General features: G+C 46.0%; 1 protein-coding gene across 4 annotated transcripts in view; it reads right to left on the reverse strand.

Moving 5' to 3' along the window:
- Positions 1 to 1,807: 1,807 nt before the first annotated feature.
- The window catches only part of KIF13A (kinesin family member 13A), a 202,885-nt gene continuing 182,217 nt past the window's right edge, over positions 1,808 to 22,475 (reverse strand). For 2 of the 4 annotated variants that reach the window (XM_045085067.1, XM_045085066.1), the window contains 11 exons: positions 21,626 to 21,750; positions 21,185 to 21,361; positions 20,073 to 20,165; positions 19,743 to 19,895; positions 18,693 to 18,770; positions 15,516 to 15,563; positions 14,205 to 14,316; positions 12,870 to 13,021; positions 12,243 to 12,347; positions 5,762 to 6,553; positions 1,808 to 3,456 (listed from right to left, as the gene is read on the reverse strand). In XM_045085067.1, coding sequence (XP_044941002.1) covers positions 3,436 to 3,456; positions 5,762 to 6,553; positions 12,243 to 12,347; positions 12,870 to 13,021; positions 14,205 to 14,316; positions 15,516 to 15,563; positions 18,693 to 18,770; positions 19,743 to 19,895; positions 20,073 to 20,165; positions 21,185 to 21,361; positions 21,626 to 21,750 — 1,856 coding nt within the window. In that variant the 3' untranslated portion in view covers positions 1,808 to 3,435. The remainder of the gene's footprint in view (positions 3,457 to 5,761; positions 6,554 to 12,242; positions 12,348 to 12,869; positions 13,022 to 14,204; positions 14,317 to 15,515; positions 15,564 to 18,692; positions 18,771 to 19,742; positions 19,896 to 20,072; positions 20,166 to 21,184; positions 21,362 to 21,625; positions 21,751 to 22,475) is intronic. The other 2 variants (XM_045085069.1, XM_045085068.1) reach the window with 2 other exon arrangements.

Below are 22,475 nucleotides of genomic sequence, written 5' to 3' on the forward strand. Positions count from 1 at the left end.
GGCTTTAGAACATACTCCCTTCCCTCCAGCTTTGAACACCTGCGTATCGCAGGCTGACTTGTTTTTATTTTTATTTTTTTATAAAAGATTTTATTTATTTATTTGACAGACAGAGATCACAAGTAGGCAGAGAGGCAGGCAGAGAGAGAGGAGGAAGCAGGCTCCCCGCTGAGTAGAGAGCCCGACACGGGACTCGATCCCAGGACCCTGGGATCATGACCCGAGCCGAAGGCAGAGGCTTCAACCCACTGAGCCACCCAGGTGCCCCCTGACTTGTTTTTAAATGTAGAAGGCAGGGGCGCCTGGGTGGCTCAGTTGGTTGGGCGTCTGCCTTCGGCTCAGGTCATGATCCCAGGGTTCTAGGATCGAGTCCCGCATCCTCCCTCTGCCTATCGCTCTCCCTGTTTGTGCTCTGTCAAATAAATAAATAAAAATCTTTTTAAAAAAATGTAGGAGATGGACTTAATGTTACGGAAAGAAACTCATGCTAGTAGCAAGTTCAAGGATGAACACAAACATTCTCTATATGCCTGTGCACGGGGCACACCTTTTCTATTTTGGGGGTCCAGAAACACAAGCAAGAACTCTTACTCAATTACATCTTTTTTCAGGACTTCTTCATGACATACCCAGAAAGCTTTACTTTTTAGAAGTAAAGATCCATCAGGTCATTAGTTGGCTCTTTTTTTCTTCCCCCAAGTTGTTCAAAAAACCTCAATATTGTAATTTTCAAAATAAGTACTGATCAGAGCAAGGTAAGTAGAATTATTATCTTGCTTTTACTTAACTGTGAAGGCATTTTTATGAAGTCATTCTTCCTGTCAGTTGGTGCCCTAAGAACACAAGGCTATATTTTCATTATGATAATGTGTGTCCAAATAACTACAAGCAAATGTGAGTAATTCTGGAAGTTAGCTGTTAAACATATGCCTGTATTTAACTATCCCACAAGCTAAAACCAGTTTTCTCTCCCCAAATCGTAATGACAAAGCTGATGATCAAAGACCTGTAGATCTCATGCTAGCAGAAGGAATGACAATTTGCTCATTTTGTCTTGAATTCTATTTGTACTCATCATTTATTTAAATATTCAATAGCTGTTCTCCTCCCTCAGTCCTATGCTATGGAACTCAAGTAACTTTGGACTTTCCCTGCTCTGTACTTTGTCCCGGAAGGCTATGTAGGACACTCGTCTGTCCGTGGGACACCCGAGTAGCTCAGTTGGTTAAGCGTCTGTCTTCGGCTCAGGTCATGATCTCAGGGTCCTGGGATCAAGTCCAGCATAGGGCTTCGGGCTCGGCGGGGAGTTTGCTTCTCTGTGCTTTTGCTCTGTGCTTTTTTGCTCGATCGCTCTCAAAAAAAAAAAAAAAAAAAAAAAAAAAAGAGACACCCCATGGTCTGTCTGCTGCGGATGTCATGTTAGTTGGTCAGTCCGGAACCTGTGAGACCGGCCCAGCCCTTCTGCACTCTGAAGGTGCCCCATCCTCCCTTCAGAGCTGCTCTTCCAGGACATGTCACCAGACAGGACACGGGGAGGAGACTGAGGCAAACAGGCCACCCTCCTACTCACCCACTCCTCTGGTTTTCCGGCATCAAACACTTCATAACAGCAGCACCCACGGCACCCACTGCTGTGAGGATTAAGCAAGATGACAAAGAGCGAATGCTGGGAACGGCGCCCAGTGCACAGTAAACCCTCAATGAGTGCCGGCTGTTACTACTTCTGCTCAGGCTAGATGCATGTACATGCGGACATGGGAAGTGAGGTCTGTAGCTAGTGGCAGAGTTATTGAAGACAAACCACGGATGTTTTAAAATCTGAATTAGACAGTCTGTATTCTAAAACACACACACACACATACACACACATACACACACACACACACAATCTGTACCAATTAAATACAATAAAGTTGAAAGGGGATATAAATTACAGTTTGTTTTTTTAAACAGACAATAGTAAAATACTACGGTCGGCTCACTATACAGAAAATCATGAACAGCAGCTTTTCGTTAACGTCTCCAAAATCTTACTCGTTTACTGATGCTGAGAACGTAAAGAAAAAGGTACAGCAGGCTGTACGCGCTCTCTCTGCCCCGCAGGCATGTACTGCTGTGCGGTCCACGGGCTTCTACAGACAGGAGCACGAAGGCCTCCTGCTGGGATCCCCACACACGTCATCCTCCGATGTCTCCGTCGGCAGGGGGACTCTGCAAGCGAAGGCGCGGACGGCGGGGCGCTCCGTGCTCCACCGTCCGCTGCAACCGTGGCGAAGCGGGCACCTGCGGCCCGCAGAGCTCATCCCAGTTCCTCAGCGTTTTCCAGAACTGAAGTAAAATAATTAACAGCAAAACCACACAACGAAACCGCCCAATCCGAAGCAGGGAAACAAACAAACAAACAAAACACCCCACAAAAAGACAAAAAATCAACATCCCTTCCCTCCCCACACCCAACTCCAGGCGTGTTCTCGTGTTTTCCTACAGTAATACTGCTCTCCCACCTGCCCAGCCAGGCCAAACCGAGGGGCAAGGACGGCTGAGTCAGAGCCCCAGGCACGGTCAACAGTTACAGTCCCAGGGCACGTCGGCAGGGGCTGGGCCGGCGGGAGACCACGGAGTATAGCTGTGGGGTTTCTCAGTGGGCTTAGGAAACGGGACAGAGAACAGCTAGCTACAAGGGGCCTGGTCGCCAAGGGGAACGTGGCACCGAACTTGCCGTCAGACATATGTGTACACACGAAATAAGAACGGACAGCAGACACGTTCAGTCTTACGTAAGTTCTTTGGTTGTAAAGAACGGCCTTCTTTTTTGCAAAGAGGGATTTGCAACCTTGTTCTTAGGCAAGCCCATCTTTTCCATCTGCGCGTCTAGCGGGGGGTTACCTAAGTTGCTGTGTATCCAAGTCCAGTACCTTATGATTTTCTACAAACCACTTATATCTGCATTTTCATGTGCAGTCTTGTCTGTCTCCGAACAGACATACATAGATATACATTTCATATACATCATATATATTATTTATAAAAAAAAAAAAAAAAAAGAAAAAAGAGCATTGACTCCAGATTCTACAGTAAGAACTGATTAAAATTAGTTGTATAAGAATAGAGTTTGTTTGACTCTGTGGAGGTTTCTACACAGTGGGTGTGTGTAGTAGTTAAGTGCAAAACAAAAATACTGCCACTTAATTCAATCCGGGATTTTCGGTTCTCTGGCTTTCTGGAAAGGCCGAGGCTGCCGATTCACCCGAGTGACAAAGTGCTGCTGCCCCCAGCTCGGGAGGAGAAAGCAGATGGCCCACGGAGCACACGGCTTCTCCATGCTGGTCTGAGGTCCCCGGCTGGGCCGCAGCAGGTTTTAAAGACGGTGCTGGTGCTTCCACAGGGCGACCAGAGCAAAGAGGCCGTGGCCTGCGAGGAAGCGTGGGCTGCCTTTCACCGAGCGGTCGTGCTGCCCTAGAAAGCAGAGAGGCTGGTGAGCTCAAGCTCTGGAACCCCCCACCCCCAACTCCACAGACAGACACACACACACGCACACGGTCCCCCTCCCCCCCAACGCACACACACACACACACATACAGGGCCCCCCTCCCCCAACTCTAACACGCGCACACATGCACACACGCACGCACACACAGTGCCCCCCTCCCCCAACTCTAACACACACACACACACACGCACGCACACACAGGGACCACTCAGTGGGACATCACCCACCGCACACAAGGGGCTCTCCCGGAAGGGACCCACAGGATCTGATTCATTATGGAATCCAGTTCTAGGATTTACACTCTACGAGGGAGAAACCTAGCTCGGAGGGGAGGCTTCTGGGAAAAGTAATGACAGTAAGACCCAAAGCCAAGGTAAAAAATTGTTATGGCAACTTACTAAAACCCAAGAGTATTATAACAAAAATACTAATGCAATTTAAAAAAAAGAAAAAAAGAATTGCATAATCCCACATGACCCTGATAACCGCAAATATTTTTGTTAAATTCTACTTTTAAAGCAGGATCTTCGGCAGGAAAACACTATTCTAGAGCCTCTGCAAACAAAAATCAGGTATTGTTCCTGTTTGCTGGTTCTAAACAATCGAAGCAATGGAATGAGAGGAGGGACTGTTGCTACTTCCTCCCCGGTGGCCCCGGCTTTCCCAGTGCAGCCCTCAGATGCCCCGTCACTGCGGCAGAGGGTGGGAACCCAAGCCTCCGCTCTAACCCCGCACTGAAGCAAAACATCCGGTGAGAGGGCAGCGACCTGGGGCCTTGAATTCTGCTCGGTGAGTCGGCTGCACATTTACACTGGAGGGGCACGACTCGGGGACGCCTGGGGGGCTCAGTTGGTTAAGCGACTGCTTTCGGCTCAGGTCGTGATCCCAGGGTCCTGGGATCAAGTTCCCGGTCAGGCTCTCCGCTCAGTGGGGACTATGCTCCTCCCTCTCCACCTTCTCATACTCTCTCAAATAAATCAATAAAATCTTTTAAAAAAAAGAGAGAAAGAGAGAGAGAAGCACTGTTCGAGAGGGAAGAAACAGCCCTTGGACAAGAATTCTTGCAAGAGGGACTGGACTGACAGGCCGATCAGGCCAGCAGGGCAGGCTCGCCTGCAGACCAGGGTAGAGGAAGCCGAAGACTTTGAAACCAACGAAAATTCTGTTTCCAAGGACAGTCACAAGTCACTTTACTCCTAGCCTAATGTTGGGGGAAAAAAAGTCTTTTTTTTTAATTGTAAGGAATTCCTCTGTAGGTTTTTGCAGTGTAGGGAGGGGTGTGCTGTGTAGGTGACACGCACAGAAATTTTAAGGGCTGGTATGCAAAGGGAGTAAAGCTTGTGGGGCAAAAGCCACCAAACCGGAATCACTTCCTGAACAAAGCAGAGACCGAACGGCAGCATGATGACCTTCCTAGATTATCCTTCTCATTCTGTCTGAGCTTTATTCTGCACCGCTCTGGAACTCTCAAAGCCCTCGCACAGCTGCAGTGGGGGTGTGGGACCAAAATGTTCATCCCGAAGGGGACGCTCTGGGGAAGAGCCCTCAGAAATGGGCAATATCCTATTTGCATGGTTTGCTTTTTCCACCAGTACTGTTGGCAAACATGCATTTTGCTCCATTAGTTTAGGAATTAAACTAAAAAATTAAATGATGGAACTATAAAATGCAACCTCATAATAAACCAACCCGCTAACTTCCAAAGCCCAAACTTCAATGGCGCTGGGCACCAAGTGACTTGTTTTTTCAATCCATTCTGCGATGCGTGCCCCCCCCCCACCTCTTTTTAATGTGTCTGAAACTGGGATGCGTCTGACAATTACTGGGGTGCTGCAGTTTAATTGGAAGTGGTTTTGGTAGTAATACATAAAACAACAGTTTATCTAAAAATTACAGAAATTACAGATTTGATGAAATAGGATGGATGTGATCTGAATGCCTTGGGACAGCCTGTAATTAAGCATCTCTGGGAATGCACAGGAGATTCAATGATCCTTATTCGGCATCGAGCCACAGGCCAGCCAGGAACGCCAGCGGTCTCTGTATTCTGTCGTTGTACTCGGAGCTGGCGGGAGCAGGCGCCCAGCCCCACAGAGCCAGCTGGGCAGCCGAGTGAGCGAGCCTGCTCCCCGGGGGCCCGGGCTCCCTGTCAGCAGCGCTGCAGTCCCCCTCTCCTACTGTGTCCCGGGGCGAGGCGCCTCTGGGCCTTGGTGCACCATCAGGCAGCCTCACCAACATGGACGACAAAGGACGGCCCCTGGAATGTATTACCTGGTCACTCTCCGCGGAGGAATGCAGCTGGGCAGGGTCCTGCGGCCCGTCTGAGATACTCTTCTGGTCCGTTTTATTTGGTAGGTTTCTTCTACTCGAAAGCTCTCCAGCAGAAGGATCTGTCAAACCCTCAAAATCTTTCCCATCGGATACACCCATAAACTCTGTGAAAGAGTGGTCCTCAAGGATCTTTGTGGTGTGTTCTACGGTCACTTCCCCGGGGTAGAACTCTCTGGCTGGCTGGCCATTTCTGCTGGAGCACGCCTCTTGTTCTGAACAGGAGCCAGTCCTACAGAGGATTTGGGGATTTTTTTCAGGGATGCTTTGGGGCGATGGGCTCCCTTTGGCTAAGGCACTGTTTTCCTTGAGTGGCACCGAAGTTATCTTCTCTTTCACCAAGCCTCTTTCTAATTCTGTCGAGTCTTTGCTGGAGGACGGTCTGAAATCGTGCGCGAGCGACGGCCCGTAATGTTCACTGGAGTCCACATCCTTTGTCTGCGTGGCTAGCTGGTCTGAGCTGTCACTGGCAGGGACCGCCATGTCAGACAGCGTGGCATTGGAGGCACTGTGGGAGAAGTACCCGCTGGTAATGCTGCTGGCGGTGGGGCTGCGGGACACTTCTTTCTCCAAGACCCGCGAGTTCATCAAATCGACTTTAGAAGAAAACCACTCCCTGTTCTCCAAGCTGGCGTTGTAAACACTGAAGTCAGCAAACTCCACAGGGACGTAAGGCTGTGAACCTATCAGCTTCCTGTTAAGTGCTTCCAGGTCACTTTCCTCCTCCTCAGAGTCCTGCAGCAATGAAGGTAAAGTCACTCATTAGCGCCTTTCAGGGACTTTATTGTCGAGACAGGTTTCAAATATATTCCCATTAAAGCCATTCCCATTCGCATGTTTAGTGGCTTTTTTTTTTCTCTTTCTTTCTGAGTTTGGTTAAATTCTGTCACCTACTGTGCCTACAAGTACATTATGCTCAGAGATCTGTGAGCCTAAACCCATTATCACCTAATACAGAGGAGATTTATTTCTTCTGTGCTCACTCAGTGCTGACTGGAAATGCCTGCTTCACTGGCTTAGGTGCAGGAGACTTTAATTAATGTTAATTAATGATGGTGTTCAGTTGTGATGTTTTCCCTTTTGGAATTAAAAGAGGAGGGGGGGCAGACTGGAGGCAGAGAAAAGCCGTTGCTTCATTTTGTTCTCACAATCCTCACACTTTGGGAAGCCAAGTGCAGGTGAGTAAGGTACTCTGTGGAAGATTTCTGATATTTTATGGGGGGGAGAGGGCAGCAAAATCAAGACCTCAACAGCAAAAAGAGCAAAGAATGCCAATTTCAACACTGATTCCCAGTGTTATATGAAACACCGTAAGGCTGTAAAATACTAACAGTCTTACCGTTAACACTTTCTAGGGGTTTGGAGAAGCAGGGATAGAGGATTTAGCCAGAAGGTGAGGAAGGTACTGAGACATCACGGAGTATCTGTGTCAAACAGCTTTAGAATTCTGTTTGTAAAGACCGGTACACCCACACAGAAGGGGGGATTCCCAAAGCCCCAGTCAGTCCCTGAATGGACGATTCCTCTGTATGTGGTGGAAAACAGCATGAAGCATAAGGGTGTTTTCTGTTCAAATAGAAATAAATGACAAACAGCACCTGGCTGGCTCAGTCAGTAGAGCCATTGGCTCTTGGTCTCGAGGCCATGAGTTTGAGCCCCACCTTAGATGCAGAGCTTACTTAAAAAGAAAAAAAAAAAATGGGGGCACCTGGGTAGCTCAGTCGGTTAAGCATCTGCCTTCGGCTCGGGTCATGATCCCAAGGTCCTGGGATCGAGCCCCACTCAGCAGGGAATCTGCTGCTTCTCCTCTTTTCCCCCTTCTGCTCTCTCACTGTCTCCATCTCTCTCAAATAAATAAATAAAATATTAAAAAAAAGGAAAAAATGATATTACTATCTCATCATTTTAATTAACCTCATAAACACCTGGAGACATTGCAAATATTCCTCTCAAAACATGACTTTCAGTGAGTTCTCATCAGGCATCCAATACATGCCAGCCACTGTCCTAAGAACTGGGAATACCAGGCGGAGCAAAACCAGCCTTGGTCCCCGGGTGTCCCGGCTTTGGGTCCTTGCTCTTGGAACAATCCTGGACCCTGTCTCACTGGATGGAAAGTTGATTCAGTATAGTAACAGGGAGACCGTGAAGACTGGCAACCAAAACATTAACCTCACTCACTTAAGCGTCATTTCAAGAGGCCGAGGAGGACAGAGAGGCTGGGGAAGGAGAAGAGCGTGTTTGAAGGCTACGGCAGACAGCGGTTCACACGCGAACACCGATGTCATCTACTGAATTTCAGAGTAATAATTTCTATTACATAAGATGTTAACTACCTAATCAGTACTTTAATACTCTTTAGTGTTCCTTAGTTTTTAAAATAACTTGAATACACGTTACGTAAAAGCATCAGTTGTCTTAATTCCATGACTATTAATCAAAGGCGAGTATCAAATATCAGCGATATAAATTCCAGAAACTGGCAAAACAAAAATTTTGGCAACGCTAATCTTGCCATCTTATTTTTAGCAACCCTCCACATTAGGGAGCCCTGTCAGAAAGGGGGAGGGGGAGAACGTCTGGAAAGGAGCAAAGACTGGACAGAACTGAATCAGTAATTTTGCCTGTATTTTACAGATTCTCTACTTGACGTGTTTAGACTCAAAATTGAATTTCTAGTGTTTGTATCCTTACATTTCTTTTTTTTTTTCTTTTTAAGTAGGCTCCACACCCAATGTGGGGCTTGAACCCACCACCCGAGATCAACAGTCAGAGTAGCATGCTCTTCTGACGGCCAGCCAGGTGCCCACCCCCCATATTTCCTTCTGATTTATGCTGGTAAAGAAATACAATTTCCCAAGACTGGGAGTCTTTGATGTAATTAGTTACTGTAAATTAGGTGCTCTAAGAAAAACAAAATCTGAATATGAGAATTCATAATCTGGAGCTCTTTTTATGCCTGGAGTTATTTCTTCTGAAGACTGAGGAAAGGCCTGTTCTCCTAAAATACAGCTTTGCTGAATGAAATGTTCAGTCATGAGTTTACTGTGTATAAACAGGTGTGTGCACATCTGCCAAACTCGTGAAGATAAAAAATTATTCCTAAAGGATTAGAAGGAGCTTGGGAAAAACTGAAGAGTCCGCAAAAGCCTCAAGATTAAGTTCGAATCGGGATCAGCACATAGTTGTGCACGTGGGAAGGGAAACAACCCAAAGAGAGAGGCTAGCGGAGTAGGGACAAATAATTCCAGAAAAAAAGAAAACTGAGTAGAGATGAAATGTCTCCCAACATGTAAACAGACTGAAGGTTTATCAAGTTATTGCCTTCAAGGGGTGGGGGGGAGAGCACTTAAATTGGTTTAAACTGCACCTTAAGAGAATGTGGTTAGATAGAAGTTCTACTCCAGAAACACTCATCATCTGAAAGGAGACTAAGCTTAGCACCTTCCTACTATGTCTTAAGGACACAAAGCATGAGAACCCTAACCCTAGAAGGGACACATGGAGTCCAGCTCTCCAGCCCCTGTACAGCTACAGTCTTTGTGATTTGGTTTTTGCAATTCGGTTTATGCAACTATTTACCTAGAGACGAAACAGCTTGATTTTCAAACCCTCATGAAAGCAGGGACTCCCCGTAAGGAGTTTCACTTGATTAAAGTGATTTTTGCTTCCACTGGAATGGGGGCTTGTCCTGCACGGAGACCTTCTCTTTCTGGAAGGACTGGTATCAGCCTAGGCCCCAGCACTTCTGTCCATGGTGCTAGGAGGCCAGCAGCCCTGGTCAGAAATAGCAGTAGGCCAACCGAAACGGCACCATTTTAGGGAGCACCGAAAGTCACTGGGGTCAGCCCAATTCTGCAGAGGGATGGGGCCTTTCTTCTTCTGCTCTCAGGAACTGGGAGACCTTGGGCATGCCACTTAAGTCCTTTGTTTCATCTTCTGTAAAATGGAGAAATAAGCCATACGCTGTCTATGCAAGACTCCAGGGAGAAGTGATTTCCTTTCTACCCTTCTCTGCTTCATGACTTAAAAACAAGATGGACTCCAAAGGTGTATTGTTGCCTTTATCTTATTCAAACAAGACACAAAGTACACTTGTGCATCTTCCCAAACTAATGAGACAACAAACGCGGCTTTAAGAATCAAGGGTAGGATTGAACCCATCAAAAACTAAGGACGTACTAGATGTTGGTTAAGTGAACATAAGAAAAAAATAAAAGAATCAAGAGGAGCTACAGAATACCACATTTTATGTGAAATTGTAAAAAATGATTTCAACCTCCTTTGATCAGACCAAACCACTGATTCACACTCTGATTTTGTAAGAATGGAAAAGGAAGGAGAGTGAATGGAGAACAAAGAAATAAAGAAACAAAGAAATAAAGCAGCCTCTGTCCATTTGCCAAAGGAGAAATAAAATGAAAACTTCCCGAAAAGAAACAGAACCTCAGAGCAAGCAGGTAATATCATTAAAATCTACCAAAACATCCTGGAAATGCTGCTATCTGAAATAAATCAGAGTTTCAGAGATGAAGAGTATTGAGACTGATTTCTTTCTCTTATTTAAAAAAAAAAAAAAATTGCAGGTTTTTTAATTTAAGCAATTTCTACACCCAAGTTGGGGCTGGAACTCCGTGACCCAGAATCAAGAGGCACGTATCCTTCCAACTGAGCCAGCTGAGCACCCTTCTTTCTCAGTTGCTGCTGTTGTTTTGAGTCAGATTTCTAAGGAGGATCGAGGCAGATCGCTCCAGACTCCAGCAAGAAAGACGATACCATCAAAACCTGCTGGTGTGTTGGATCACACACAGCCTCCCTGCCACCTGAGACCTGCTGAGTTACGGGAGGCTGGTTCTCTCCTACGCTCTGCTAGCTGAAAGCCCCAAGGTGAGTTTTATTTAAAAACATTACAAGGAAAGTAAACAATGAGGCAAACTGTCAACAGGGAAGCCGTCTGCCAGGCAGACCCAGAAGAGTCATCCAGCAGTCTCTCGATGGGATGTTCTACCGAAATTTATCAGTAACAGAGGAGTAAATTCAGTACTCGTGCAACATGGAGGTAAGTTCCACGTCAACCAACAGGCAGGTCCCATCAGCCAGAGAGCCAGAGTGTTTGAAGGGGTAACAAGCTGCCCACGTGGCCTTTTAAGCCCATGGTGCTGCCTTATTAAGCCAGGGGAAGTCAAGTAAGTGACTTAGCAATTCATTAGGATTCAGAGATACGGGGCGGCTGCTGACAGTCACCCTCTTCTCCAGTAGGAACTACAATGGGGACTTAGAATAGAGGGGACCAGGAGAACACAGAGGCAATGGTGGGGAGAGGGACGGAGGCGAGGGAGAAATGGTGGCTTTTCTTTGACCTCAGTGGGCAGGAGGAATGAGAAGGTCATTTCTGAGGACCCGCCAGCCCTCCAAACATGCAGACGGCTGGCCGACTGCAAAGCCAAGTTCGATTCCGGTTAGGGTCACACAGTGTGCAGCAGGGCACATTTTAGAACCATTAGGACCTCTCACACCAGCGAGTCTTGGGACTGGGTCTGCCACGCTGCATCCGGGAGAGGAAAGCTCCCGTGCACTGCCTGCAGATCAGACCACACTCACACTTAGGAAGCCATGGGAAAGCGAAAGCTGACACACAAACTAAGACAACCTGTTTCCAGGCCCGAGAACACAGGTTTGGTTTTGTTTTGCTTTTTCCCTTTTTAAAGAGGTATCTTTGATCATGCAAAGTGCCTGGTATACAGGGTCTTAAAAACTATTTTCTAATCTGTAATTTGAAAACCAAGTGCTGGGGGAATGACTTTGACAGGCAGAGTTTCTCCCTACCTGTGGCTGAAGTACAGATTAGCCATCCCAGAAGCGGAGCCGGGCCCTACTGTGCAGCAAATGAGCACGGGCTCCCTGAGATGGCAAACAGGCAGCGGGGGCTTACAAGCTACAGAATGAGCTGGGCAAGGGCATCAGGCAATGCGGAAAGAGCTTTCAAACACACCCACGGCTCAGTGCACGAGTACTCACTCCGAGTAAGTGCAACTCCTCTAGGTAGATTAACTTCAGAATCTGCTCAGTACGCACGGGCACATCAGAAAGATTCAGAATCAGTGAGAGTGACCTCATGGTTACGCTTTTTAAAGACTAGAACCCGTGAGAGTGCCTTGTCCCCCTTTCTAAGCAAGTTGCTACTGAGCAAAGAGATTAATAAAACAGAATGAACACTTAGGGAAAAATAATCACAGGTCATGGCCACATTCATGCAAAATTTCATTACCAGTGATCACATTTAAAGAAAAGAAAAAAAGGGAAAAAAAAAAAAAAAGCAAAGACCCAGTACATTCTCTTCACGTCTTGTACAGGATTCGGATGATTGTGAAAGCGCCTCACACCCACCACCAGGCAAGACGACAGACATGGTTCCAGAACTTACAATCTTCCTGTCCCGTTTGCTACTGTGCTCTATGGGCATGCTGCTGCCATTGCTTCCTGAGGGCACAGTGCAGCCCGGGTTATGTGCCTGACGGGAAGGCATGCTCTGCAAAGGTTAAGACACACAGATGCATCACATACAGAAGACGCTGACAGCCGGAACGCTCAGCACGGACGTGCCAGTTAGAAAAGCAACACAAACACTGCTAATCCCATGCGCGGAATACAGTTTTCGCAGGCTGCAGTCCAACCACCGAGGGACTCTGACGAGACTACACACACGCCACGGCCAATCGCACCCTTGGTTTTATTAACGTAAAAATAAGCAAACAAATAAATAAATAAAACCTGTCATAGTTTCAAAACACCCAGGGAACATCTTTCTCTCACTCACTTGGAAGATTTAAAACAAAAAACAAAAAACAAAAACAAACCCAAAAAACCCCAAACTCCAAAAAGCCAGAAACACACAGAAAAGAACATCAAGGGCACCACGCAAGAAATCCTGCCATGTCCCCAGGGGACCCACATGCGTCCATGGACATGGTTACTGCCCCGTCCCCCGCCAGCCCCCAAACATGATCCTGCTCACCGTCCGCCCACCCCCCCAGAGACCAGCAGCACTTACCTCCTGGCTGAGGAGTGGCCTGGCTTCAAGAGCTATCCTTTTCTTATGCTCCTCTTTCACGGGCATTAAAGGTTTGAAAAACTTTGGTGGCTGGGGAGAGAATGCTTTAAAAGGACTGACTGTTAAGGCGTGGGGGTTCTCTGATGGACAACCTGGGGAAGACAAACAGGCATGGATTGACGGGCACACCAGAAGCACGGGCATCCCCTAGCCATGGGAATATCCAGTTCGACAGAGAAATCAACAAGCCTAATATCTGGCTAAAGACCGAAACTGGTGTGGGCCAGAGTGGAGAGGTGGTGACCGAGTCACAAAGAGTCAGCCAAGGGCGGGGCAGCACGGAAGAAAGCAGAAACTGAATTTTCTACTTCTTTTCAAGATCTGCACCCCCCCCCCCCCCGCGAAGCGCTGCCTACGAGACTGATTTCAACTCATGCTGGTGTTCCGTTGCTCTGAAATCCTGGAGTCTGTGACCCTTCCATGCATTTGGGCACTCTGTCATTGCAATATCTTATTTTCTATGTATCTCATTCCACAGTTCCATTTCAGGATCTAGAGTGGCACCTTTTTGAATCTTTCACTGTGGATAACAAGTAGAGGCTCAATAAGTATTCAAGGAATGGATACTATATATGTTTTCTTGCGAGCTCCATTTTTCCTCAAGCCACCTGCTCCGTTTGACTAAGGAAGAGAAACTCCGCGTTCCTGCCCTGACTCATGTCTTACTTTTAGGGACCTCTTTCCCTCCTAATGTATTTTCTTCCCAATTCACTGGTACAATGTCATTTAGTTGGCAAAATATACAGTGCACTGTAACAGCTAATTCGTGTTTTTGAAGAACGCTATTCCTTTCAGGGCATCGGGAGATGATACAGTTAGTAATAATGCTGTCACTGATTGAACTCATTTCTGGCACCATTTTTGAAACTGCTTTAGGAATCAAAGAATTCTTATAAAAACATCTTTTGAGTACAAAAGCATTGCACAGGGTATTCTTTTGGTAAAAACAAAACAAACAAACAAAAACAAAACAAAACTAAGTTTAACCGTCACATAAGACTTGTGTCTCAAAAGGGACTTCAAATTCAGGAAATGATGTGGGGAAAAATATGATTTGAAAATTGTGAAGCACTACACAAAAAGCCCATTATTATTATCGGATGATATGCCGACTCCAATGCAAAAAGAAATGAAGTAAGTGAACATGACACGTTCTCTTGGACTCATCCAGCGTGATAGGATTTCAGGTTCCTATCTTATTAAATGCCACCTACAAACCCTTCCTCCCATGCTTTGTCTAAGAAATTATAAAGGAAAACAGAAAAACAATCTCACCACTATTTTCTTTACTCCTTCGAGGCGAGTCCCTGGGCAAAGTGCCGTAACAGGCTATATCTTGGTAACTGGAACTATAGTCAGACACGTCTAATTGGTTCTCCAGCCAACCCTACAAGGGAAAGATATGGGTTAGCGATCATTAAGGCCCTTTAAAATTGGAAGTGAAACCCAGATTTGAGTTTTTTCCCTATTTTGAAATGCCAGTACATGTTCTATGTTCTTCTTTACTTTCATTATACAGTATTTCAAGCAACTAGAAAAGTACAAATGGCTGAATAATATGACAACTATGGTCAGACCCAGGGTACCGCTAGAGTGTTATGTTCATATCCTATCATATTTGTCCAAAATTTAATAAAAACATTACAAATGGAGTGACTCCCCTTCTGAATCCCTAAGGTCCCAACCACTTTCCGCCCTTCCCCGGCAACGGGAGCCACCTTGATAAATCTGGTATGTATCTAGGGTGACTGGATAATTTAGAGACCACAGTGAAACGCTTTTTGGAGTGAGTGGGTTCCATTAATAATTTTGCCTGGGTAGCAGGCGTACATTAAGATTGCCCCAGGCAAACCAGACCTGAGATTTAAAAGGATCAAACCGGCATAAGGTATAGGTACACTAAGGAAACTCCCTTTGTGCATCATATAAGCTTATTTAATCTTAAGCAACTTCTCAGGAGTTGGCTGCCTAAAAGACTAGATTTTAAACTTCTTGGTGACATAACCCACGTTTGTATCACTCAGTCCCTCGCCAAATAAGGAGGTATATGCTCCAAGCAGTATTTGCCAAGAAAGGTCCTGTGGCAAAATATCCATAATTTAAAATACCTAATTTTCCTAGTTGAATTAATTCTGATTTTGTGATGGTAGATATAATACTTTTCTGTTTGTTTTTTAAATTCACATATAAGGTGTTATTGGTTTCAGAGGAAAAGGTTTGCAAGGTTCACCAGTCTTTATAATACCCAGTGCTCATTACAACGCATACCCTCCCCAATGCCATCACCCAGTTACCCTATGCCCCCCTCCAGGAACCCTCAGTTGATATAATACTTTGAGTTAGGCCCATGGACACACATATATTCAATTCGGTGTAGTACTATGCTGGTATAGAAAAATATGCTAGGTTCAGTGTTAACACTGAGTGCCTAGCAATTTCCCATCACGTATTTGAACCTGGAAATGGACACGTGGAGACAATGATCTGCATAAGATTAAGACATGAAGTCCTGAGATTTCCAAAACACCAAGAGCTAACTTTTCAGACTTCGACTCTTCTAGTCATGCCCACACCATAGGTGCACACCTTATCGTCTTCATCAAAGCCAGAAAGGTCTGGTCGACTGGAGGAGACCTGTAAGAGAGCCATGGTTTTATCAATGTGGTTTATGTATTTAACATAAATTACCCAGAAACACAGAAACGTATTGTCACATTTACAGTTGAAGCCTGTATGATAGTCTCAACCCCCGATTCTTTCTGCAATCCTCAGGAGTAACAACTGCACTAAATTTGGGGTTGATCATTCCCATACAGGCTTTGTAGCATCCTCACATTCACAAAAATGGATTCATATGTAAAAGTAGATGCACAAACTATATAGAAATATATACAACAGGTATGCACATGTAATATATATTTTGCATATTTTTTCATTAAGTGATATTTCACCATACGTGGTCTTTTTTTTTTTTTTTTAATATTTTATTTATTTATTTATTTGACAGAGAGATCACACGTAGGCAGAGAGAGGGCAGGGAGCAGGCTCCCTAGGGCTCAATCCCAGGACCCTGTGATCATGACCTGAGCTAAAGGCAGAGGCCCAACCCTCTGAGCCACCCAGGCGCCACCTGAGCCACCCATACATGGTCTTTTTTGTTTCAGAATTTATTTGTTCTATTTTAGATATCTAAGCTGCTTCTAATTTTTCTCTGTTACAAACTGATGAAATAAGTTATTGTTACTGTCCCTAAGTATCACTCTAGCTGTATCCTACGATTGACAGGCATACCATTTCAACATTACTTAGTTCTAAACACATCCTATGTTTCTTTTTTACTCTAACTTATTTATTTATTAGTTTAGGTAATCTCTCCGTCCAACATGGGGCTCAAAGTCACCACCCTGACTGAGCCTGAGGACCACATGCTCTACTGACTGAGACAGTCAGCCAAGCATCTCCTCCAGCGTTTCTACAAGGAGCTTGGGGGGGAAACGTGGAGACCTGGAATCTCTGGACTGTAGATAAAGCTTATGCACCTTCAACTCTGCTCCTCCATAGCAATTCTGGGGGTAGCTTATGAAATCCTATAAGAAATTAGGTTGGGAATTTATACAGATCAGTTTAGGGAGATATGCCAATTTTTTGGATACCATGTGTTCCCATCAAGGAACACAGTCTCTCTCTCCAGGAGTTTAGGCTTTATTTATGGCAACAGCTGCATTCAGATTTTCTATTTCTTCTATGATTTCTTTTTTGTAAGAAAATTCCATTTTGGGGGCACCTGGGTGGCTCAGTGGGTTAAGCCTCTGCCTTTGGCTCAGGTCACGATCTCAGGGTCCTGGGATTAGGCCCCGCACCAGATTCTCTGCTCAGCGGGGAGCCTGTTTCCCATAGTCCCCCTTCTGCCTACTTGTGATCTGTCAAATAAATAAATAAAATCTTTAAAAAAAAAATTCCATTTTGTTGACACTTTTACACTTACTGCTATAACATTATTCATAGCTTGTTCTTAGGCTGTCTAAATCTTTGTCCTCTCTGTAGTGATACATCCCTTTTTGCTGTCAATAATATTAGAATCAATATTCCAATATTTTCCTTCCTTCCCCAATTCATCTTAACTAGAAGTCAGTCCATTTGACCAGTTTTTTCAAAAAGCCCACTTTTCAGCTTTGTTGATTCTATTGTTGGTTTTCTAATCATACACCTCTGTTCTAATCTTCATGCATCTTCTTTGAATTTATTATAATTCTGTTCTAATATTTATTATCTTTAAAAATCTTTTATTCTGATTTTTTTGACTTAAAAATCTTTTATCTATAAATACTTCTCTGTGAATCTCTAAAAAATACAGAATCCCTCCTTCCTTTAAAAAAAACCCTAACCACAGGGGTCCCTGGAGGGCTTAGTGAGAAGAACATCCAACTCTTGAGTCATGAGTTCAAGCCCCACGTTGGATGCAGAGATTACTTAAAAAAATAAAATCTTAAAACAAAAACAAAACCAGAATATCACTATCACGGTGTTAAAAATCAAATGATTCCTAAACAGTATCTGACAGCCCCCGTGTCCACATCACTCAGACACACAGTCAGTTAATTCTGAGTCAGGCTGACAACAGTGCACACGTTTCGCTTTTTCCAGGTCATTTGTTCCTCTAGAGCTTCCCTTGCTAACAGAGTTCCTTTTGTGTCACTCAGCGTTCTCTTCTGTCCCCCGTAAACATGAGCAGTCAGATTCAAAGTCTTGATCAGATGTAGGTCCACAGGGGACTGGGAGTGAGGACAGAAGCCTCCATTAGGTGGCCCATCTTTCACTGTTAGCCCAGATCTTTCCCTTGGGGTTTTTTACTCTTTGCTACGAGATACATACATCCCTAAGAGTGGCTCTGTTCTTTCCTTTTCTCTGTCAGTATTCGTCTATAGAAACAGAGTAATAGGGAATGGAGCCTAGTTTTCCTCTCATACCATTTCAATTGTATCCCACAAGCACTGATGTATGTACCAGTTTTCATTTTTCAATTTACACCGTATGAGTCTCTAATGATCGGTTTCTAAATAATCGTACTGTGGTCAGAAGGAACCTGTACGTATGACTACAGGATGTGCTGGGAGTGACTTTGTGGCCTGCTGGAAGGCAGCGCTTATAAACGGTCACCATGTTTGTAATCACTGCCCGGCAATTCTGGAGAGCAGCAAGGTAAGGATCTGCGCCCTTCCTGGGCAGGATCCTTTACTGCTTCTGGAGAGGAGCTTGCTTTGAAACTGTCCGTGCACTAGTCTGTCCTTTCTTCCCATGACTGTGTCCCCTCCTTGAGAAGAGAAGCAGTTCCTGTCGACTGGAATTTCTAGATGAACTGATTGAGAATGACTATCAAATGGTCAACGGAGAAACCACGGATGTGGAGAGCATGGACGTGGGGGTGCCTGTGCCCTATCACACTGCTGGGGGACACAGAAAAATCCACCAGGGCAGCGAGGACAGAGCAGCACGCAGCCAGGACCTGTCGCTGCCTCTTCCACCCTTAAATCAGCTACGTTCAGTTTACATCTCAAGGACGTGACCTCCTGAAGAGAAATCCGGAAGACCCCACTAAAGGCTCAGGCGTTGGACGATCACTGCGGTCCTGGGTGTGTTTCCCGGGGAGAGCAGAGAGGCTTGCGTGGACACCCACACCAGGAACCGTGAGCCCAGGTCCCCTCCCGCGCGCACCCCAGGCCCTGAGACACGTCCCGGAGGCAAGAGCCTCGGCAGGGTGCTCACGTTATGAACGTTCGGGGTGCTGAGGCTCCTCCGCAGGTGCCGAGCCTTGGTGGACAGCGCTTCCTTGACCGTGACCGCCTGCAAAGGTCAAAATAACACCCTCTGATGACAGACAGTATTATGTTTATTGTGGACGGTTTAGAAAAAATAGAAAGACCCATCATGTCAAGCCCACACTCCCTCCCGTAGCTAGAGAAGCTGGACTCTTACGGTCCCACTAATTTCTTTTTCCTTCATCTACCAAAAACGCTTTCCATACCTAAACCCAGGAAAACTGCTGAACTAAGAACATTTATGTGGTAGATTTTTTTTACAGAGGTAGACAGAGAAAGTGGAGAAGAAATAGCCCTAACGAGAGATCTCATTTGCAAAATGACCACCAACTTTTATGATTTGTGTTTTACTCGTGCAGCAATTCCAGTGGGACTCCCGCTAAGGGCAGGTCTTTCGAACCAATGCCGATCTCAGCCCTCTCCTTGCTCTTGACGCACTTTCTATGAACTTCATCTGCTGCTTCTACACATGACAATTCCCGTCTCAGTCTCGCACTGTCTAGTGAGTTAGCTTCAGCTGACTGTCCGGCTATTGTTGCAGAAGTTAACCTGGACCCCCCAAAATTAGGGGGACAGTAAGAGCATGTGGCTAAGCATATGGACACTGGATTCAAGTCTTCCTGGTTTGCCACCAACTTTGTACCAACTTTTTAGCGGTGCAGCCTCAGGCAGGCTAGCTAACTTCTGCTCGCCTCAACTTTCTCACTTCCAAAAGGGGATTTTAACAGTGTCTATCTCCCTTGAAGGGCCATTTTGAAGATTAAACAAAGGAATGTATCTAAATTACTTGGGCACAGGGCTTAAGCAGAAGATGCTGAACAGAACGCACACATTATTTCCATTTTGCTATTTTGACAAAGTAACTACTCTAAGGAGATTGCTACCCTCCTTCTCTGACAGATGCAGAGGGAAGGTGTTTGGTAAATAAATTCATCTTTGTCCACCCGGCGGGAGGCTGGTGCTCTCGCCCTCTGGTCCAGATGCTGCAGTAACTTGCCTGCCGGAGCCGTTCAAGGCTCAGAATGTTCTCCACCTGCAGCACGCCCCGCGTGTACTTCTCTATGTAGGTCTCCCCGTCTGACGTGCCTTCATCCTCACTCCTTGCCGCCATGAGAGCTAGGGTCTCCCGGTCCTCAATCTCCTCGGTTGCCTGAAGGGACAAGAAAACAGTGACAATACCTTTTTTTTGTTTTAATGATGATACTTTCACGTGAATCGTATTTTTATCCAAATTGTAGTGAGAAAATGATTTAGAAGTTCTAAGAATTAACACATTCTCCAGTACATCTATTTCAGTATTTTAAAAAAGTAATATATATATATTTACCTTTGGTATATTGGATACTATTTCATAGGTTACACCACAGGAATAAAATATGTTCTTCAATGATATTCTCCTCTTCAGACTCTGCGTGAAGCTCTAGTAAGAAAGGAAAGCTGAATCAAGCGATGTGAAATACATTTAAATCATTCGGCATCTTACAAATTGTAGAAGTATAATCAAGTACTATGTTTTTGATACACATACGATATTCAGAAAAACAGAACTGAAAAATCCTGGTCTCTGATCCCGGAGGACAGCAGTGTCCATCTGTCATATGGGGATTAGATGACAGATTCTGTAGTCCATTTGGGGATTTGGGGTCCATTTTTTAATAAAGATTTATTTTTATTATTTTTTAAAAGAATTTATTTATGTATTTATTTATGAGAATGCAAGTGAGTGCAAGCAGGGGGAAGGGGCAGAGGGAGAGGCAGAAGTGGGCTCCCCGATGAGCGGGAGCCCAACGTGGGACTCGATCCCAGGACCCTGGGATCATGACCTGAGCGAAAGGCAGACGTTTAACTCACTGAGCCACCTAGACACCCCTATTTATTTATTTTAGGGAGAAGGACAGAGAGAGCGAGAGATCGTGCGGGCACATAAGCAGGAGGGACAGGAGGAGAGATAATTTCAAGCAGAGCTGGACGTCAGCTGACTGTGCCACCCAGGCACCCAGTGATCTGACAGGGTTTAATCAATCTATCCTCACATGGGAGGAAACGGGAGGGTCCATTTTGTTGGCAGCACCTGCAGGATGAGATCTGGGGAAGCAGCAACGATTTATTTGGACCTGCCCCTCGTCCTGTTTTGTCATAAACCTGCTCAGACTTGGCACTTAGCCTTTTTCAAACAGTGCCGTGTCAGAGCTCTGCTGCCTCTTAGGATTATGGGGGTCAAAGTTGGCCAAGGAGGCATGTCTCTCGTGGGTGACATGTCCCTGTGCCGGCCTCCTGCCCCCTCGTCGGGGGTCAACAGGAATCGGACAGTAACTTGGCTAGTGTGGCGGCAGCTCGCACGCCCACTGTCTCAGCACCACAGAACACGACTTCATGATAGGGGGAAGGAAGAAACTTCCAGCTCAGGTAGGCAACAGCAGAATCAGGCCCCGTTACTACCTGTTTGTTGTAAATATTGGCCGCAATCCTTTTTCGTAATACTAACTCCATAGCGGCCGGATGGCTGAGCTGGACGGTGGTCTTCACTATTAGGTAAATCCTTTCGTTCTGCGGCGTGACCCTATTCAGGTGGACGGAATCATGCACGGAGGAGTCCCAGGAGGCCGTGGCTGAAACCTAAGGACAGGAGAAGGGTGGGGGACAGGGAAATACCCAGCTCAGGGGCTGCGGTTTGACATCCCAAACGAGAGCAAGAAGAGACACGCGACCCCACTGAATCATGGGTTTCTCCTCCCTTTTGCTGCGCAAAAACACACACCCAACATTTTCAAGTCCCCAGTCCTCTCCCCCAAAGCAGACCAGAGCGTCTGACGGGAAGACAGGCCCAGAGGCAGGTGCACTCACCTGATGCCCAGGAACGGAAAGGGGGGGGTCAATTACCTCCTCATCACTGTGCTTGATGATGGGCAGGTAGAAAAACTGGCTGCCGTGCTCCTTGGGCAGGATGGAGTTCACGCCGGACGCGTGGGGGCCCACGAGCTGCTCGTTGGCACTGAGGTCATCGGCTGGCCAAGTCCGGGGAACAGAAACAGAAGTGGAAGGAAACGTCATTTTTTAACCAAGCACTGAATTCTTAAAAATGTGCTTTCCACAGATGATGTTTACACGTAACGCACTTTCATTTTTTTCTTTTCTTCCTTATCCCACAGTTGGAACAGAGATGCTAGTCCTCACTGTAGGTTTTATCCTTTCCAGAAACTACCGTGGGAGCCAAGAAGGCACCCCGTAAGTCTCCAATAAAATGGACCAATGTACTCCATATGCAGTCCTAGGAGCAGAGATTTGCACGACAAAAACACGGCTGAGGCTCGGCGGTTAGACTCTGACTCCTTGTGTAACCTGGTGTTATGCTTATGTCCCACCTACATGACTTACACATGACCAGACATCTGAACAGCTCAATGACCAATCTGGAATCCAAGTTCCAAGCACTTGGGAGAAACACGGAGTTCATCTTCTTCCAAAGCCCTACGCCACTGGGATTCACAAATGTCCCTGCATGCTCATCCAGCCGTCGCGTGTGTCCCTCCAGTAACAGGGAGCCCAACACCTCATGAGGCGCATGTCCTACTTCCGGGCTCTTCTTTCCAGGAAGAGCCAAAGTCACCCTCCCCGGGTCCTCCCTCCAAAAGACAAGCTTGCAGGCTGTGTTCTGAGATTCCGGGGGCTGTGCGAAGAGCCTGCCTGAGCCCGCCCATGCCCCCTACTTGGCAACTCGGCCTCTGTAGGT

Source organism: Mustela putorius, unplaced genomic scaffold, assembly GCF_011764305.1.
Source record: "Mustela putorius furo isolate JIRA1106 unplaced genomic scaffold, ASM1176430v1.1 tig00000831_pilon_pilon_pilon, whole genome shotgun sequence".
NCBI classification, from domain to species: Eukaryota; Metazoa; Chordata; class Mammalia; order Carnivora; family Mustelidae; genus Mustela; species Mustela putorius.